The sequence below is a fragment of the Ambystoma mexicanum genome, chromosome 5p, assembly GCF_040938575.1.
Source record: "Ambystoma mexicanum isolate Mex_15411 chromosome 5p, UKY_AmexF1_1, whole genome shotgun sequence".
Taxonomy (NCBI): domain Eukaryota; kingdom Metazoa; phylum Chordata; class Amphibia; order Caudata; family Ambystomatidae; genus Ambystoma; species Ambystoma mexicanum.
Genome location: NC_090930.1, coordinates 69,841,776 through 69,862,455, shown reverse-complemented (window position 1 = coordinate 69,862,455; position 20,680 = coordinate 69,841,776). Strand labels below are relative to the sequence as shown.

General features: G+C 48.1%; 1 protein-coding gene across 1 annotated transcript in view; it reads left to right on the top strand.

Moving 5' to 3' along the window:
* Positions 1 to 20,680, top strand: part of ARR3 (arrestin 3) — a 309,162-nt gene that overhangs the window by 152,699 nt on the left and 135,783 nt on the right. Inside the window, exons 3-4 of the mRNA XM_069612469.1 lie at positions 14,913 to 14,943; positions 17,241 to 17,301. Of these exons, the coding sequence (XP_069468570.1) occupies positions 14,913 to 14,943; positions 17,241 to 17,301 (92 nt within the window). The remainder of the gene's footprint in view (positions 1 to 14,912; positions 14,944 to 17,240; positions 17,302 to 20,680) is intronic.

The window sequence follows — 20,680 nt, the reverse complement described above, 5'->3', positions numbered from 1 at the left end:
CCCATCACCCAGGGCAGCCCATAGCAGGGGTGTCTGCGCCAACCAGGGGTAGAAGCTCAACCCAGGGCAAGGAGAAGGGGGAAGCACCTGCTCAGAGACAAGGGGCATGAAGGTTTTAATTAGAAGCAGAAGCAGAATGGGGAAGTGAAGTGAAGCCCCAAAAGTGAAATTTGAATCAGGGGCTGGGCGCAGAAAAGCCCCAAAAGTGAAGCATGCCCAGAGAGCAGAAGTGTGAAGTAGAGGCAGCCCCAAAGGCAGAGGGTTAAACCAGGGGCAAGTGCAGAAAAGCCCCAAATGTGAAGCAGGCCCCCAGAAAGGAGAAGTTTGGAGCAGAGGCAAGGCGCAGGTGGAAATGCTGTGAAAGAAAGCCTCAGCGCTGACTCGGGGTACAAGTAAAGAAAGAGGGGGAAGATTTTAAGGAAAAGCGGAGCCCCAAAATGGGAAGTAAAGCCCCAATGGAGAGAAGAGGGAAGAGTGCCAGCATCACCCAAGGGTGCAAAGAAAAGGGGGAAGTAAATTGAAGATGCTGATGGTTGTTAAGCATAGTTAGCAACAATGGTTTTATCATAGGAGAGGATCGCTGAGAACAAGTCCCAGGAATAACTCCCAGGAAATCTGACATGTATGGGACAGTGTTGTCATCCATACTGAAAGCCAGTGGGGGCGTTGGTGTGGATGGCCGTTGGCGGCTTAGTAAAGAAGGAGCTCAGCACAGCTCCGGAACCCCACAGCAAATTATGACGTAATATGAAGATAGTGGAGAGTTGGCGACATGAAAGAATGCAGGGTGCCAACGTTCTCTTTGGAAACTGTGAAAGTTACGCAGTGCTGTAGCGAGTAATCAGCAGGAAAGTTTCATATTGATAGCATATTGGGAAGTGCACAAGTAAAGGACCCTGCGGCGTGGCATAACGTAAGCAGGAAGGTGATAGAGGAACAGCAAGAGCGAGAAGTGACTAACAGCAGGAGATGTTGTCTGTGAATGAAGGTATTTATTTCCTTGTGGTATTTCCAATAGCTCCTTATAATAGGCTTGCGTCTGATAACAGTGTTCAAAAACTGGAGCTAGTGCTGCTGTTAAGTTGTGAAAACAGTATAGCATGGTGTCATTATTTTTTAACAATGGATTGGCCCAATCGGCTGCCATCCAATTAGCTAAGACTGGAGGAACACCATGTCAGAAACACAATGCAAGAAGGCCGCCTGGCAGCATAGAAAATGAAATATACATGGAGGAAGCACAAGACGTGGAGATGGTGATGGTCAGCTGGTGCCTCAGGCCGCCTCAATCATACACATACACACGCATACTAATGATACGCAGATACGTGTCTTGTCTTGATGAGGTCCCGGCGGCGACTGCCGTTCGGGACGCGTTTATTGTCAACGCGCAGGCGTGAGCCCAAACGAGGCTCGCGCATGCGTACCCATAACTAACACTGCAACATCCCTCCTTTTCTTTAAACAGAAACAATTAACCATATGTAACTTAACCAGGACTCAACGGGGGTCGTTCACTTTAGTTTGCTAAAGGCTCAGTCTCCTGAGTCCATGATGTAGTCCTTGAATCGTACCGAGGGCTGTCGCCCCTGTCTCGTCGGGTACCGGCTGCTGCTCCCGGAGGTCGGCAGCGTACAACTTCATTTTGCGGTTGTTCCACCTGCATGTCGGCCTCGGGGACACCTCCACTTGCTTCTGCTCTTAACGTCTCCTCTGGTGACCTTTCCCTGGGACTCAAATCTACTTTCTTGAAGAAGGATTTGTTTCGGGTTACGGTTCCTCTTTCACTGGCTGCTGTTGCCATCGCTCCTTTTACGTGAGTGACTGTCCAGGGTTGTGGCTCATATGTAAGCGACAGTTTCCCCTCTGGGTGGCGGTTCTTGACCAGCACAGAGTCACCCACCGTTACCTCTCTTTCCTATAGGCCTCTCCTCTCACTCTCCTTCTCATTCCTGGTCACTCTTTCTTGCCGTACCCTGGCGTTGTTGATTACGCCTGGTGCTCGTCCCTCCATTTCAGGAATTATTCCTCTTAGGCAGCGTCCAAACAGGGCTTCAGCTGGGGAAACTCCTGTTGAATGGTGGGGAGTGGTCCTGTATTCCCGTAGGAACTCGAACAGATGTCTTCTCAGTTCGCCCTTTCCATTCGCTGAGATGCGAAATACCTTGTTCAGTGTCCTCATAAATCGCTCTGCTTCCCCGTTCACCCTGGGCCATAATGATGTTACCTTCCTGTGTTGCATCCCCCTTTCCTCCAGGTATCTTGCAAACTGGTTCCCCATGAACGGGGGCCCATTGTCTGAACACAGGAAGGTCGGGAACCCATGGGTCGCAAATATTTTCTCGAGGGCCAAAAGGGTGTGATCGCATGCAGTGGAGTCCAATAGCTCTACTTCAGGGTACCTCGACCACTGGTCTACAACGGCCAAGAAATACATCCCTCTGCCAGTTGAGCCAAAATTTGCGTGTACTGTCCCCCAGGGGTGTTCGCTCCTGTCCATAAACTCTTTGGGCGGGGCCCTTTCTGACGGGCTTGCAGCTTGGCACGGTAAACATCTCCGCACATGTCCTTCCACCCGGTCCTCAAGGTCGGGAAACCACACCTTTGGCCACAACCTCGCCTTCATTTTCACGGAATCCTGATGGCCTGTATGTGCCAGTTAGAGGACTCTGGGGACCAGTGCATGGGGAATTACTATCTGTCTGCCTCGTAGGAGTAGGCCTTCTTCTGAGATGGATAGCTCGTCTCTCACCTTCCACAGCGCCTGCAGATCTCTGGGCTCTTGCCTCCCTTCTCGCGTTGTTGTTCAGGACCTCCTTCCACTCCCCACTCCGGATGGCTGACTGAATTACCATGAAGATTTCATCTTCGTTGGACGCTCTCTCGACAGCGCCACCGGCATGGCCACTTCCACGATGTTATGTATGATCTCCTGGCATGCTACAATTTCCCCTTGGCCTTGCTCCCGCTTGCTATTTGGGTGGCGGGACAGGTAGTCTGCGGGGTTGTTAGTCCCGGGCCTGTAGAGTAGTTTCACTCCATATTCTATGAGTGACAGCATCCAGTGTTCAATGCGTGGTGGGGGTTTTGATGACGCCCCGGCCATGATCGGGATCAGCGGTTTGTGATCGGTGACCACGACCACCGGCTTTCCAAGGATATAGAGGCGGAAATGCCGGCAGCCCCACAAGATCGCCAGCGCCTCTCTCTTGATTTGGGAATATCTTCTTTCAGTCTCTGACAGTGCCTTGCTTGCATACACAATTGGGCGCATACTTCCTTGTACGTCCACCTGTATCAGTACAGCTCCCAACCCACGGGGCTGGCGTCCACTACAATTTCGGACTCAACGTTGAGATCGAAGTATGCCATGGTGTCCTGATCCGATAATGCCTTCTTGATGTCATGGAACTCTTCTTGTTCTTTTCTGTCCCACGTCCACGGCACGTCGTTCTTTGTTAGAGCACGGAGGGGTTCCGAGAGTGACGCCAGTCCTTTTATAAAGCGGCCGCAGTAGTTCACCATTCCGATAAAGCTGCGTACTTCTGCCGCCGACTCAGGAGCAGCGGCCTTGAGAATGTCCCAAACCTTTTCCGGGTCTGGCGAGATCCCCCCAGCATGAAAAATGAACATGAAGAATTCTATGCGATCCCTAAAGAATTTGCACTTACTGCGGTGCAGCATCAGGCCTAGCTCATTCAGTCTATGCAGTGTCAGTTCCAGCCGCTTCATATGCTCCATCTGCGATGACGCGAACCCCAAAATGCCATCGCTCATGTTGAGCACCCCATGCAGGCTTGCCAGGGCACCCCTTATCGTGTTCTGAAACACTTCAGCGGCAGAGGACACGCCAAAACTGTGTCGCTTGACTTTGGCCCCCTGCAACTCGCTTACGATATCATCCAACGTTGGGGTAATGTGGTGCTCTCTCTTTATCGCCGCTTTGGGCAGCCGCATGGCCACACAGATGCGGACAGCACCCGTTTGCTTTGGTTTGGGCACTGCTACGATTCGTGAAACCCAGGGCGTGGGCCCTTCAACTCTCTCGATGATATCCATCTTAATTAGAGACTGCAGTTCTTTTTCCACCTGCGGTCTGAGGTGAAAGGGTATCCTCTGGTGTTTGAGTGCGGTAGGTCTTATAGACTCGTCGATGTGTAGACGAACCGGTGCCGCTTTGAGTTTGGCCACCCCTTGAAAAATGCTCTCAAACCTGCTCAGGAGCTGTTCAATGTCCGCCGGGTATACTGCCAGCGTAAAGTGGACGATGTTGAGGGCCTCTGACGCTGCGCAGTTCAGGAGAGAGAGTGGGGACTGACGTCGGTTACATAAAAACGAGCCTTGATTGCATTGGGGCCGTGTGTAACTGGCGCGACGAATACTCCTTGAATTGGCAGGGGCGTGTCGGCTCCGAATGTGTAAATCCTATCTTTTGACTGGTCCAGCTGCGGTGGGCCCGGGATGGCCATGTAGTGCTCCGTGGCCAGAACACACACCGACGCCCCTGTGTCTATGAGGACTGGTGTAGGGGTGCCCTTAATGTCCACTACATAGGTGGGTTGCCTCCTTTTCTTGGCTCCCGTGGCAATATTCGATATGAAGAAAATGTCATTGTCATCTTCTTCCTCCTCAGCAATATTTAGGCTCTGTGTGTCCTGCTCTAGTGTGGCTATGCTCCGCGGCCTCCTGAAGTTGCTCCCACTCACCCTCGCAGGACCCCTGTGTGTTGTCACTGGAGCTGCAGCTCAGCACATTGTGTAGTGCCCTGGTGTGTTGCACCTCCCACATGCCCTCGACTTCACAGGGCAGTCCTCAGCGTGCGGCAGGTCATATCCGCAATATTGGCACACTGCAGGGGATCCCTGGGCAGGAGACGTATCCTGGCGCTTCTGGCTCCAGCGGGCCTTGGATGGGGTGGATTTCCCTAGGGCGAATGCCTCCTCCCCTTTGCTCAGGCGTACGGCAGCGTCCATTTTCGCTCCCCTGCTTTCTGCTAGTTCATATATTCTGCCATTATCTAATATCTGGACTAAAGTCATCCCTGGTTCTCGCAGAATTTGCCACCGTAACTTACTTGAGCTGCATCCTTGTATCAGCTGGTTCCTGATCATCACCTCCTCATTGACCCACCTACACGTGCTCGATAGCTGACGCAGCCGTGCACAGAACTGGTCCAGGGACTCATCGTTGTGTTGCTTTTCCGCACACATCATGAACCTGTCAAAGTCTACATTCGAAAGTGGGATGAAGTGGTTCTGTAGAGCAGTCTTGACGGTAGCATACGTTACCACTTGGATATTTAGTGACTCATAGATGCGTAGCACCTCAGTTCCTGCTGAATACAGCAGCGTGGCGACCTTGGCGTCGTCGTCATCTTCCCCAGTCGCTCTGAAGAACATGTCTAACTTCTCAATCCATACGATCCACTTGGGCCCCAACTTCGAGGGCGGGCCTGATGTGTTGAACTTGGGCATGGGCGCCAGAGTGCCATTCTGCCGACGTGCTCCTCACGCAGGTGATGCAGTCTCCTCGTCTGAGACACTCATTGTCGCTGGTCGCACAGGCACCTCACACACATGACTGAGGCCGCAAACCTGTTCTTCTGGTTAGACCCCTCACTGCTAACCACTGACCTGGATGTCTTGATTGTGTGGAAAGCAGGCTCTTCCTTCAGTAGCCCCCTCAAGCTGGGCCATCAGACATGGGTTGCTGGCTCATTATGGCTGTCGTGAAGAGATGTGCCCTTCAGGCCAAGATCGTGGCTCCCTTCCTAGGAGAACCACGAAAGTTCCAAAAATTGTTCCTTTGCTAACCTGTGGGCAGCGCACGAGCACACTCGCGGGCCGCAACTGCATCACAGGTCGATTCAAGATGGCCGACGATCGTGTCAGCGTCGGATTCGGGCCGCGTCAATGAAAGATAGATGTTGCTTGTGCTCGCGTGCGCAATAGTAATCCTCCCTCGAGCGACCGTCCTCGTCGCCAATGTGATGGTCAGCTGGTGCCTCGGGCCGCCTCATTCATACACATACACACGCACGCATACTAATGATACGCGGAGACGTGTCTTGTGCTGATGAGGTCCCGGCGGTGACTGCCGTTCGGGACGCGTTTACTGCCAACACGCATGCGTGAGCCCAAACGAGGCTCGCGCATGCGTACCCATAACTCACACTGTAACAGAGCTCATTCATCAACTCCCCTAAAGGAGGTGGGGTTTGTTTCATATGTCTATCCGAACCGGAAGAAGAGGAGGGGTGGAGAAGTTCATATTCATGATTGCAGTTTATCATGCATCTAACGGCATGGCAATAGCAGCCACGTGTCTGGGGCCTTGTACCTGGGGAATGATGGCACACTGGCTCCTCAAACTGCCAGGAATGTTATCTAGGTGCAGTGCAAGGCCAACCCTCACAGACCTTTCCCAATCTCTTTTGGAGTGGCAAAAATAAGGGGATGTCCACCACAAGAAAAAACGGCGAGTAATAACAAGAACTATAGGCCAACCCCAAGGCTGTTGGTCTGCAGAGGGAGCTGCTCCAGGTGGATGATTGAACTGGAGAGAGGAGAACAGCAGTGGAATGGAGACGGGGAGACGGTCCAGGTGGATTGAACTCTCACACCCCACCAAACTGAGAGGACACACCGAACATCACACTCCAGAGTCTATAGTTCTTAAATTACAGCCTCAGCATATAATGACAAAATGTCCAGGGAAGATCTAATCACAGTTCAAGAGAAACATATGTTTGTTACGACAAATCATGACCCAGCAAAATTCCAAAAAGGTGCAGAGGGGAGCGGTGCAGGTTCAAACCTCATAGCAAATCCAGGATTTCAGGTCAAGGAATGAAGGGGAGGGGGACGTGGTGTGATGACAGCAGGCTCAAAGGAAAGAAAAGAACAAGAAATAAGTAGAGAAGGCACGGAGTGGGAAAATAAATGGGACGCACTTTTAAGCACACTCATTTTTGCAGGAATGCTACAAGGACTCACTGAGGAGCGCTCGCACTAGCAGATGTCTTCTGTATAAAAACATACCATTTCGGCACATCCCGGGGCGTCTGGGTAATTGTAGAAAACTGGTGGTTTACTGGGGTAACACCAAGCAAAGATGATAAACTGCTTAACCTCTTAAACATATTTATTTTTTACTGATCGCCTGCGCCAACACCTAGCGTACAAAATCAATTGGTGGAGGAGCGCGGGAGGGACTCTCTTCTCTGCTGTCACCACACACCTTTCTGATGCTGCGAGATGCCTGCACCAACCACGCCTCATGCTGTGTCACCCACAATGTGCCGGGATGACCCACAGTGCAGACGCGGAGCATAATGCTGCATCATCCCCAATAGTCACTAACTAAAGTTCATACTGACTAAAAGGTTCAGGCATGCATCTTCTTCTTGGTCTGTCTATTTCTGGTTGAGGATCAGCTATTCCCTCTTCCTCTCTTGCATTCCCTCTGACTTCTCCCGATTCGTTACTTTTGTCCTGTTCAACCTCACCTCTTTTAGTCTGTGATCTGCTGTTCCCTACTCTCTCTGGTTGAGTATCGTTGGCAGTTTCTGGTTGGGAGCTTCTTGCTGTAGTTTCATTTCTCCTTGTTCTTTGGTACACTGCTAATCAGAACCACTTCCCGCCTCCTTCTGTGGTTACAGTGTCCTGGTGTACTCCATTGAGGATTACAGGGTTGCTGTACTTCAAAGAAGCGTCTTGTCCTTTTGGGGCATTCGTGTCTTCACTAGGTCTCCAACATTGATATTCCTGGAAGTTTCAGCACTTTGTCTGTTGAATGATTCTTTCTATCATTGATGAATGTGAAGCACCTTGTTTTGTATTTCTGAGACATTTATCCCTTGATTATCGTGTCTCTAATGTGTCCAGGCTGGGTTTAATTTGGAATTTGCCTTTCATCATCTCATCATTTGGAATGGAGTGGCTCCTGTGGTGCAGTTGATTGTGATTCTGTGAGCCGATATTGATTTCTGGACTGCTTCATAACAATCAGTTCTGCTAGCTTCGGCCTCTTGGATTGCCTCTTTTATCATTCTGTTTTGTCTTTCTATCTGTCCATTTGTTCGTGGGTGAGAGCTGAATGAAGATGTTTTATAGTGTTATGGCTCAAAAAGCTGATCATTTCATTTGAGACGAATTGGACGTTGTCGGAGACCAACCTATACATTTAGCTTGAATCCGTTTGGATGCATAGTCCATCAGTGCTACGCTAGCAGATGCTCTTGTTCCATAGTCCATCAGTGCTATGCTAGCAGATGCTCTTGTTCCATAGTCTGTCAGTGCTACGCTAGCAGATGCTCTTGTTCCATAGTCCGTCAGTGCTACGCTAGCAGATGCTCTTGTTCCATAGTCCGTCAGTGCTACGCTAGCAGATGCTCTTGTTCCATAGTCCGTCAGTGCTACGCTAGCAGATGCTCTTGTTCCATAGTCCGTCAGTGCTACGCTAGCAGATGCTCTTGTTCCATAGTCCGTCAGTGCTACGCTAGCAGATGCTCTTGTTCCATAGTCCGTCAGTGCTACGCTAGCAGATGCTCTTGTTCCATAGTCCGTCAGTGCTACGCTAGCAGATGCTCTTGTTCCATAGTCCGTCAGTGCTACGCTAGCAGATGCTCTTGTTCCATAGTCCGTCAGTGCTACGCTAGCAGATGCTCTTGTTCCATAGTCCGTCAGTGCTACGCTAGCAGATGCTCTTGTTCCATAGAATTTGTTCCATGAGCTGATGAAATCGATGCCTATCTTCTCCCAAGTCTCCCATTCCATTCCACCGGCTTCATGAGTGGTGTGTGAGTTGTGAGGTGTTTTTCATCTTCTTTGCATGCTGTACAAAATGCTATGTATCTGTCCATGTCACATCCATGCCCAAAGTATAAAAGGTTGTGCTAGTTAATCGTGCGCGCCACAACAAATTGCTGCAAGTGAAATTGTCCAGTATTCTCTTTTTCAGGGCTCTAGCTTTATTGCAATCCACTCTTAAGAAAATACAGCCTACACGTGTTTCGACATTAAGTCTTGGCAAAGCCAAGGGTCCCCTTAATCGGGAATCCAATCCACTTAAGGATTATAGACTTGTGCTAATCTGTACAAACACTAGCACTACTTACTGAAATTACAAGCATATAAGCAGACAAACGTTTCGCTAGCTCAGGCAACAATTTAAAGAACTCGCCAAGGTAGATGGGGACATCCATTCAGTGACCATTGCCTTGAAAAAGACTTAGACCCTGATTCATGGAATTATTTGCATGTAAAACGGGCATTTGCAAATTCCTTTTTGACAAATGGGGATTTGCGGACAGAATGGCACGCAAATCTCCGTTTTACACGCAAATAATTCCATGAATCAGGGCCATAATGTCCAAACACGTGTTGGCTGTATTTTCTTAAGAGTGGACTAAAGTAAAGCTAGCACACTGAAAAAAAGAGTACTGGACAATTGCACTTGCAACAATGTGTTGGGGCGAGCACAATTAACTAACACAACCTGTTATTTCTTGTATTTCATGGGGTCAGGAGTACTAGCTACGCTGCCCACTCAACACCAGAATTCTAGGACTAGAGTACACCGAAAGTCGGGCATACTCCTAACCAACATTTTCTTTAACTACCATCCATGCCCAGCCACCAATATTATTCCCAAAGCCTGCATTTGGATAGTGTACTGCACAAGAGCCCTTTATCAACTAATCATAACAACTTACACGGGAGCATTAGAGTGGAATTAGCGTGCCAATTGTGCGTTTTGGTCCCCCTTTCTCTGTGATCTCTGTTTGGGCCTTGCTGTACCGACCTAGCTTTACTGGAAGATTATTTTCAGTCGCCCAACCAGTTTTTACATATTCAGCTACTTGCCACAGAATGCTGTCTTCTCTGGTCTGCTGTAGCCATTGACTTGCTGTAATGGTGTGCTCTTCTGCATCCTAAATGAATGCTACTACATAGTCATTTGCGTCCCACTCATCATCAGGTTTGTAAAGCAGTGGGAGTCTGGATGGACAGTCAGCCTGCGGAGTGATTCACCCAGGTACATATTTAACTCTGAATGAGAACTCCTGTAGCTTCACAGCAAGCCATGAAAGTCTGATTTTACTTAAAGTGGTGGACAAAATGGCTACACGCCAATTTCAGCATTGTATTGAAGAGCCTAATAGCCTTCACCATCGTCAGTCAGGATTTCATCCTGGTCATGGTACAGAGTCACCTTGTTTGACCTCCAGTCACAGATGTTTGACATCATTGACAGAGGGGGATTCTTATGCTGTCGGATCTATCTGCAGCATTTGATCTTTTGGGCCACGAGATCTTGCTCAATAGATTAAGCAAAAACCTGGGGTTCACTGCCAACTCTGTATCCTGTATTTCATCATTCCTGTCAAACAGGCTATCTAAAATCTGCTGAGGAGGCAAAGCGTCAGAGGAAGAGACTCTGACTAGCAGAGTTCCCCAGGGTACCTGCTTGTCACCTTCTCTTTTCAATGTAGAAATGAAGCCACTTTTTTACCTATTGTCTGAACATAATATCTTATCTTCCAACTTTGCAGGCGATACACAGTTATTGATTGAACTATCTTGCGATTTTATTACGGATCAAGAAAAGATCAATAATACTTACTGCCTGATCGAATCTTGGATGTGTGGTAACTGGGTGGGTTTAAATGGTGCTAAAACAGAGTTGATGTTGGTGGCTTCTCTGTGAAAATTAGCAAGGATAAAACAGGATCACAATCAGTTTTGCATTGATGGTTGTACCATAAATACCTTTTCGGAATGATGAGACTCTGGGTGTAACACTAGACTCCCTGACTATGGATTTTCACACCAGTGCACTGATGAGCTCCCTGTGCGTTCGTTCAAGATTGCTCCAGTAGATCCGTCCTTACCTGTCTGGAAAAAACGGTGCTACAATTGCTTGAGTGTACTGACGTAATCAGCTATTGATTCAGGTGCAGATTGCAGCCTGGTGTACAAGTTCTGGCGTTCAGGGACTATTTTTGGGACCTTTCTCAATTTGGTTTCTGATCTGGCTGGTGTTTCCACATAGTGCTGACCCATCGGGGTTCTGCCTACTTCCGCCAATGCAAAAATTCCTTGTCTTCGATGCCTAGTGCGTTTCTTAGCAGCAGAGACTTTCTTTCTGAGGCAGACTCAGTCCCATCTATTGCTTCTAGATATGTACAGAGCTGGGACTTCCATTGGGCCCAGGGGATGGCTGACTCACCGGCAGTCTGTAGAAACGTAGGCGGCAAAGTGATTCTTTGCATGTTGTCTTGAGATGATATAACTGTCTGTCTGTCCTCTCCGTGTTGGTGTGTCTTTGGTTGTCGGATCGTGAGAGAGAAACTAATGCTGAACCTCTTAATCCCATCCTCATCACCACTGTAGAAAACATGTGGTGTACTGGGGTAACACCAAGGAAAGATGGCGCACTACTTATGCTCTTGAACGTATATATTTGTAGTGAATTCCTGCGCAGACAACTGGAGTATGAAAATCAATTTGTGGCCGAGCCGCAGGAGAGACGACCCTCTCTCCTGTCTCTGCACTCCTTTCTGCTGCTGTGGCACACCCGTGCCACTCTGTGGCTTGCGACGCATCATTCACAGCATACCGTGATGACGCAAGGCACAGCGCGGACACTGAGCGCAGAGGTACTGGCATGGATGAATCTGTGACGAAGCTACCAAGTGCAACCATATAAGGATGGCCTGGGTCCAAACAGTCTGTAGAGGCAGGGCTGCCACAAGGGCCTTTCAACGGACTCACCTCCCTATTCCACATAGTTTTCTGACATACTTGAACCATGATATCTCATGTAATGTATACATTCCCGTGGCCTGCAATCCAATGGGTCAGTGCACAAACACTTTTCCTGATGCTTGTCCCCCAAACCTCATCTTCTCCTGAGAACACAGAGGTATTTTTCTAACCTTTCCTAAACTCTTACATATTTTATTATGGCATAGAATGAGGGCTGAGACCAAGTTGCACTCTACCTAACCTTGGTTATGAATTAAATGTTCTTTCTTATGCAGACAATTATTCAAATATATATATACAGTGGTGGCAATCAGAGGCTTAAGTTGGTGTGAGACTCAAAGCCAAAGTCTTACATTAAGGCACTTTCCATGATGCGCCAATGAGCCACCTGCGCCACACCCAAATGTCTTTCATTTGATCCAATGAACACAGAACTAATATTCCTGATCACACACACAATATTTAATTCAACAGCCAACACTTGTTTTGACCTTTAACCAGGTCTTCATCAGGGCACTTTTTCTATTCCTTCAGACACCAATGTCAATGTCACCACTACCTGGCCTTTCTGCTCTGATCCAGAACTTTGCAAGCTCTTCCAAATGTTCTTGCAATCACCCAGAACGTTACACACTCTTCCAGGCCGTCATGTACTTATCCAGCCCATTGCACACTCTTGCAGGCGATCATGGACTCTCCAGCACTTTACACACTCTTCCACACCTTAATGTACTTATCCAGCTCATTCCACACTCTTGCAGGCGATCATGGACTCTCCAGCACTTTACACACTCTTCCACACCTTAATGTACTTATCCAGCCCATTGCACACTCTTGCAGGCGATCATGGACTCTCCAGCACTTTACACACTCTTCCACACCTTAATGTACTTATCCAGCCCATTCCACACTCTTGCAGGCGATCATGGACTCTCCAGCACTTTACACACTCTTCCACACCTTAATGTACTTATCCAGCCCATTCCACACTCTTGCAGGCGATCATGGACTCTCCAGCACTTTACACACTCTTCCTGACATTCATGCACTTATCCAGCCCATTGGACACTCTTGCAGGCGACCATGGACTCTCCAGCACTTTACACACTCTTACTGACATTCATGCACTTATCCAGCCCATTGCACACTCTGGCAGGTGAGCATGGACTCTGCAGCACTTTACACACTCTTCCAGACCTTCATGCACTTATCCATCCCATTGCACATTCTGGCAGACCTTCATGTACGTATCTAGCACTTAACACACTCTTCCAGACCTTTGTGTACTTATCCAGCCCATTGCACACTCTTGCAGGTGATCATGGACTCTCCAGCACTTTACACACTCTTCCTGACATTCATGCACTTATCCAGCCCATTGCACACTCTGGCAGGTGAGCATGGACTCTCCAGCACTTCAGACACTCTTCCAGGACTTTGATCTAAGAAGTGCATCAGATCCATAGACTGTTTCACAAACGACTTTAGCTGTCCTGGCTCCCTGAAGACCTCTATCTCCATTGACTTTAATATTGTTTGTCCCTCATAGGTGCTGGCTTGTTGTTTACTGACACTGCTGGGAAAAGCGTATCTAGACTTCATTGGATGATTTAGTTATCCTCGCATTAACAGAGAAGCTGTTCTAACCCTTTTAGTTCCCTAAGATTTTCCTTTCTACAACCTCGGAATCTGCAAAGTGTACTAGTGTGATATATAAATGCCATTACTGTCCTTGTGATTGAAGTCACCTCAGGGTGTAGGAAGTGTGTAAGAAGCATATCCAAAGATTATTATTTTTTATTTTTTTTATTTTTTATTTTTTTTATTACGAGTATATATTCACCGAAGTGATTTTTACACTTCGGTGATTATATACTCGTAATAAAAAAATATCCAAAGATTATCCACTAACATGTTTTGATTCTGAAAAGTAATTTTAAGTCTATTTACTTTGTTACACAAATTGCCTTTTTAAAGAATGCTTATATAAAAACTGATGTTAATTAAATAAATAACTATTTATAACAGAAACCTTGGGTGTAAGTGTTACTTGGTTACTTGTAGTTACGGATTTCATTTGTACAGCTCTACAACTCACATTTACCCCTCTTGAGATAGGCCTGGCTGCTCAGTCACTCTACCATCTTGTGTAGTACAGACCTATACTAAAAGGTGGGTTACCTAATACCAAGCAGATAAGTGTTGTGTAGTCTCACACATTGTGACTGAACCAATTCTTACCTAACAGCACTCCATCTACACTTCTAGCCATATAGTATGTCATCGAGCACACATTCATTCACTCTTCACTCACCCACTCATCCAGCAACCCCCTCACTCCCCCAGCCATCTACCAACTCATAAAGCACTTCTGCATCTCATGCCCACTGCCACCCACGTTCTCCGCCTCTCACGGATCCCTCTATCCGCCCATTCATCCATCTGTCTCCCAAATCACCCCGATCGAGCGCGTCCAGCCTCTGACAGGAGTCTGCCACACTCTGACGTGTCCATTTTGAAGAGCAGTGCGGCTTTCTGGGAACCGTTCATCAAGATGGCTGACACCAGAACACCTTCTGAGGACCTCCTGCAGGACATGGTTACACCTCGAGGTGTCATTAGGGTCGGTTACCTCTCGGCTGTTAGCAGGTAGTGGTGGAGTGGCCTACAGGGAGCTGTAGGGGTTGCCCGGTGGGCCTCTGCACCATGGCCATCTATTGTGAGGGTACCCTGATCCGCTCTCCTGCCCACACCATATCCTTCCTTCCATTTCACCTTCTCCCCACATCTGTATTGAAGTGAAGAATTCGATATCAAGCTTCCAGTGTGTCACTCCTGACTTTTAACAGATCTTTTGTCATGTTTGTGTTGTGTTCAAGACCTATTTAATTGATGTATTGGGACACATTTGCTTTGAAAGTCACCGTTTGGACACATTTTTTCAAACCTTTCTTCGGGAGGGGGCTCCCTGTATTCGCTCCCCCAGTGTAATATGGGGCCACTATGAAATACATTTCCAGGGCCCCTTTTGGGTCCCAGTCCACCCGTGCTAGCAGATGGCGATCTGGAGTTGCATGCCTTTTCTCACTCACGCTCTCCATAACTGATGAAGTCTGCATTTCTTTTTCTTTTTCTGTGCAGAGTTTACAAGAAGACATGTCCAAATGCAAAGGTGAGTGCCTTCCATGTCTGGGAATTGTGCACAAGATGGTGAATCGCACACCTTGACCTATCAGGCAAGAGAGATCAGGGGTTCAAGCACTCGCACCAGACAGCTGTCTTCATCCCTCCACCCCTCCAAAGGCGATCACGTGTGTGCCATTAAATGGGGCAGTGATAACTCTTATAATTACAGCGCTTGGAAGCTCGTACGAAGCACTAAATAAAAACATGTGGTTATATTTAGCTTGTGCCCTTTCTCCTGCTGCCCAAACAGACTCTTGTGCATATCGCAGCCATGCTCTTCCTTCTATGGAGAATGTGTTTAGCTTTCTGGAGGTTGAAGGTACTTGGCACAAAAAAGATACAAACGAGATCTGGTGGAAAGTTGACAAAAAAATGGCTCCAACCTGATCTCTTTACTCGCTGCATTTGTGTTCATGTTGTAAGTAGGTGATACAGTACGTTGAGACCATGTCAATGGTGAAAGGCGCTATAGAAATGGCCATTAATATGACATAAAATGTAGCATGGCTCTACCTCTCAACAGAAGTAGGGCACTTTACAGAGAACCTTTATTTTAGCAGGATAATCTCGAACCTTCTTGTACATAGAAGAAGGCGCTAGTCACTAGGGCTGCTTCTGTGCAGGGAGGCGCTACAGGCACTAATGAAAAGCCTTAATTTACCATTGTAAAATGCACCCGAGGAGAAGATTGATAGAATGGAGCAGGAGAGCCTAAAAGAAGACATTGCATCTTGCCATAGAATAGGAGCCCCTGGACGAGCAGGGGTGCTCTATTATTGCAATGTGTGCTCTTAGATTGCAATGCGTGGTCTTAGATTGCAATGCGTGGTCTTAGACTGCAATGTGTGCTGTTAGATTGCAATGTGTGCTCTTAGATTGCAATGCATGGTCTTAGATTGCAATGTGTGGTCTTAGACTGCAATGTGTGCTGTTAGATTGCAATGTGTGCTCTTAGATTGCAATGCGTGGTCTTAGATTGCAATGTGTGGTCTTAGACTGCAATGTGTGCTGTTAGATTGCAATGTGTGCTCTTAGATTGCAATGCGTGGTCTTAGATTGCAATGTGTGGTCTTAGACTGCAATGTGTGCTGTTAGATTGCAATGTGTGCTCTTAGATTGCAATGCGTGGTCTTAGATTGCAATGCGTGGTCTTAGACTGCAATGTGTGCTGTTAGATTGCAATGTGTGCTCTTAGATTGCAATGCGTGGTCTTAGATTGCAATGTGTGGTCTTAGACTGCAATGTGTGCTCTTAGATTGCAATGTGTGCTCTTAGACTGCAATGTGTGCTCTTTGATTGCAATGTGTGCTCTTAGATTGCAATGTGTGGTCTTAGATTGCAATGTGTGCTGTTAGATTGCAATGTGTGCTCTTAGATTGCAATGCGTGGTCTTAGATTGCAATGTGTGGTCTTAGACTGCAATGTGTGCTCTTAGATTGCAATGTGTGCTCTTAGATTGCAATGCGTGGTCTTAGATTGCAATGCGTGGTCTTAGACTGCAATGTGTGCTGTTAGATTGCAATGTGTGCTCTTAGATTGCAATGCGTGGTCTTAGATTGCAATGTGTGGTCTTAGACTGCAATGTGTGCTCTTAGATTGCAATGTGTGCTCTTAGACTGCAATGTGTGCTCTTTGATTGCAATGTGTGCTCTTAGATTGCAATGTGTGGTCTTAGATTGCAATGTGTGCTGTTAGATTGCAATGTGTGCTCTTAGATTGCAATGCGTGGTCTTAGATTGCAATGTGTGGTCTTAGACTGCAATGTGTGCTCTTAGATTGCAATGTGTGCTCTTAGATTGCAATATGTGGTCTTAGATTGCAATGTGTGGTCTTAGATTGCAATGTGTGCTCTTAGACTGCAATGTGTGCTCTTTGATTGCAATGTGTGCTCTTAGATTGCAATGTGTGGTCTTAGACTGCAATGTGTGCTCTTTGATTGCAATATGTGGTCTTAGAAGAGGATGTGCAATCTTCGAACACAATGTGCATTCTTAAAAGAAGATCTGCATTCTTAGAAGAGTGCAGGTGTTATTTGACTAGAACAAGTGCTCTTAGACTAGAATATATGCTCTGAGAACACAGGGCATGGTTTATGAACAATAGAGAGTATAGTGTGAGGGTCTAGAAGAAAACTAGAGACAATGCACGATCTTAGAAGAAAATGTGCATCCTTACAAGAGAATGTGTGTTCTTAGAAGAACATGTGTGCTATGTTTTTGTGCAGTGTGCCCTTGTAATCGCACTAACAGTTTTGGATTGTGTTTTTGTTTGCGCGCCAATCAGCTATCTATCTACTTGGGAAAGAGAGATTTCGTCGACCACGTGGACCATGTGGAACCTGTGGGTCAGTATCTAAAATGTGTTTCCTATGGAGCATGTCAAACAAGTTCCTTCAAGAAGGGAATAGGAGGGAAGGCAAGATGGAAGGAAGTCAAGGCGAGATGGAGGGAAAGCAAGGCAAGGCAAGATGGAGGGAAGGCAAGGCGAGATGGAAGGAAGGCAAGGCAAGATGGAGGCAAGGCAAGATGAATGGAAGTCAAGGCAAGATGGAGGGAAGGCAAGGCAAGATGAATGGAAGGCAAGGCAAGATGGAGGGAAGGCAAAGCAAGGCAAGATGGAGGGAAGGCAATGCGAGATGGAGGGAAGGCAAGGTAAGATGGAGGGAGGGCAAGGCAAAATGGAGGGAAGGCAAGGCAAGCCAAGATGGAGGGAAGGCAAGGCAAGCTGGAGGGAAGGCAAAGCAAGGCAAGATGGAGGGAAGGCAAGGCAAGATGGAGGGACGGTAAGGCAAGATGGAGGGAAGGGAATGCAAAATGGAGGGAAGGCAAGAAGGCAAGGCAAGGCAAGATGGTGGGATGGCAAGATGGAGGGAAGGCAAGGTAAGGCAAGATGGAGGAAAGGGAAGGCAAGATGGAGGGAAGGCAAAGTAAGGCAAGATGGAGGGAAGGTAAGGCAAGATGGAGGGAAGGCAAGGAAAGGCAAGATGGAGGGAAGGCAAGGCAAGATGGAAGAAGGCAATAGATTAACAGGCTGTGGCCAAATGACTGAAACAAGTTCCTTCAAGAAGGGAATAGGAAGGAAGGCCAGATGGAGGGAAGTCAAGGCAAGATGGAGTGAAAGCAAGGCAAGGCAACATGGAGGGAAGGCAAGGCGAGATGGAAGGAAGGCAGGGCAAGATGGAGGGAAGGCAAGGCAAGACGAATGGAAGGCAAGGCAAGATGGAGGGAAGGCAAAGCAAGGCAAGATGGAGGGAAGGCAAGGCGAGGTGGAGGGAAGGCAAGGCAAAATGGAGGGAAGGCAAGGCCAGGCAAGATGGAGGGGAGGCAAGGCAAGCTGGGGGGAAGGCAAAGCAAGGCAAGATCAAGGGAAAGCAAGGCAAGATGTAGGGAAGGCAAGGCAAGATGGAGGGAAGGCAAAGCAAGGCAAGATGGAGGGAAGGCAAGGCAAGTTGGAGGGAAGGCAAAGCAAGGCAAGATGGAAGGAATGCAAGGCAAGATGGGGGGAAGGCAAGATGGAGGGACGGGAAGGCAAGATGGAGCGAAGGCAAGGTAAGGCAAGATAGAGGGAAGGCAAGGCAAGATAGAGGGAATGCAAGGCAAGGCAAGATGGAGGGAAGGGAAGGCAAGATGGAGGGAAGGCAAGGCAAGGCAAGATGGAGGGGAGGCAAGGCAAGCTGGGGGGAAGGCAAAGCAAGGCAAGATCGAGGGAAAGCAAGGCAAGATGTAGGGAAGGCAAGGCAAGATGGAGGGAAGGCAAAGCAAGGCAAGATGGAGGGAAGGCAAGGCAAGATGGAGGGAAGGCAAGGTAAGGCAAGATGGAGGGACGGGAAGGCAAGATGGAGCGAAGGCAAGGTAAGGCAAGATAGAGGGAAGGCAAGGCAAGATAGAGGGAATGCAAGGCAAGGCAAGATGGAGGGAAGGGAAGGCAAGATGGAGGGAAGGCAAGGCAAGGCAAGATGGAAGAATGCAATAGATTAACAGGCTGTGGCCAAATAACTGATACAAGGCAACGTAAAACACTTTCCAACAACAGCGGGAGGATGGCTTCTCGTATTTCCTAACTTAATTAAATTTCTCAATAGCCAAAGGGCAACTTATCCATGAGCTCAGCCTAACACGGGATACGCTTCCTTTAAGCTCAATGCAATAGAGTTCAACAACACCCACTGCAGAGGCTCTTGTGGAAATCAACACAATAGACAACAACACCAATTGGGGATCCTTCCGTGGGATCCAATCTCGTTTGCCTTCCCGGGGAGACCAGTGCTTTCAAAGTCACCCAGATTCATGGGGTTTTAGCTTCTTTCATGTGATCTGGTTCTGGAGGGTCTTCTCATCTACTTCTCATTCTAGTTAATGCAGAGGGCCTATCACAAGGCCCTCCAGGTGCATGCTTACCTGCACACCAGTCCTTGCACGGTCTGGATCTGGGGTTCGGGAAAGATGAACAATTGCACCCGGGAATTGTTAGACTAGCCGGCGTTCCTTTGGCTTGTTCAGCACATCTCAGCCACAGACTGGCTCTGTTCCCCACCATTCTGACCCCATCTACTTCCCAAATGACCAGAAATGAGTTCACACTGAGAGGGGCCTCTCTTCCGCTTTGCCCTTGCTGTGTCTCAGTTACTTCTCTTACTCTGGCTTCAAGCCTGGGTCTCTCTGTTATCTTTCCCGGGCCTTGCACCCTAGGTTGGTCCCACGAAATCCCTGATCTCCCCTTCCTAATCAACGATTCACAACAGTGTGGTTCCTAAGGGCCCTGTCCTTCTCCTCCTCTCTCCTCCTTACTCTTCTTTCTCTACGAGTGTACCACCGCGGCCCTATCTTCAATCTTTCCCATATTCTTCTCCTGGATTCCTATTGTCTCCTCTACTATACTCCTCTCGTCTTTCCCCTGGTTTTCCATGCAACGTCCACTGTAATTCTCTCCCTCCTCACAACTTCTCTGAACCCTCTTCTCACAACTATCAAAACTCCAGTCAATCCCTTTTCGGATGTTCTTTCCACCACCACCACCTTGCAACTCCTGCCAACCCCCCCTCTCTTCCTCACAACCTCGGCCCACCTCCTCTTCCCAAGTTCTCAGAAGCTCCTTGATGTTCCCTCCAGCCTTCCTTCTTGTACCCTCGCCTGCCCATTTTCCTTTCTCCGGGCCACCCAGCCTTCTTCCACAAGTGGTGACTGGTTCATTGGGGTTGCTTGATTGTGTACAGCTGGAAAAGCCGTGGGCCCACAGCCCTGCTGCATAATTGGACGAGCCTTCATAATCCTTGCATGCCATCTTGTAATTGGCATGTGTGGATCAAGTGCTAGTAGGCAGTCAGTGCTCCTGCAACGCTCTTCTAACAGTATGCGGCATCCACACCACCCTCCATGCTTCAGAACCGGACTCAAGCAGCCAAACCAGCGATGGGGAGTCCTTTAGACATGCCTTTCTTACCCCACTGCTCAGAGTACATAGTGCAAAAGAATACTGGCATGAGACCACCACTGCACAACACACTGGGCGATCCCTTAATGGGACAGGCAAGTCCCCCGTTATACTGCCTCTGGACCCAGCCTTACACTACAGACTGTGACCACCCCATCGAGCACAAACAAAACACAAATAGAAGACCTTATCACAGAGAGCAGTGGAAATAAGCTGGGAAGAGAAACTATAGAGATGGTGCAGGACAAAGAATATAGGGTACTAAACCCCGAGAACAGAGCATAGTAAAGAAG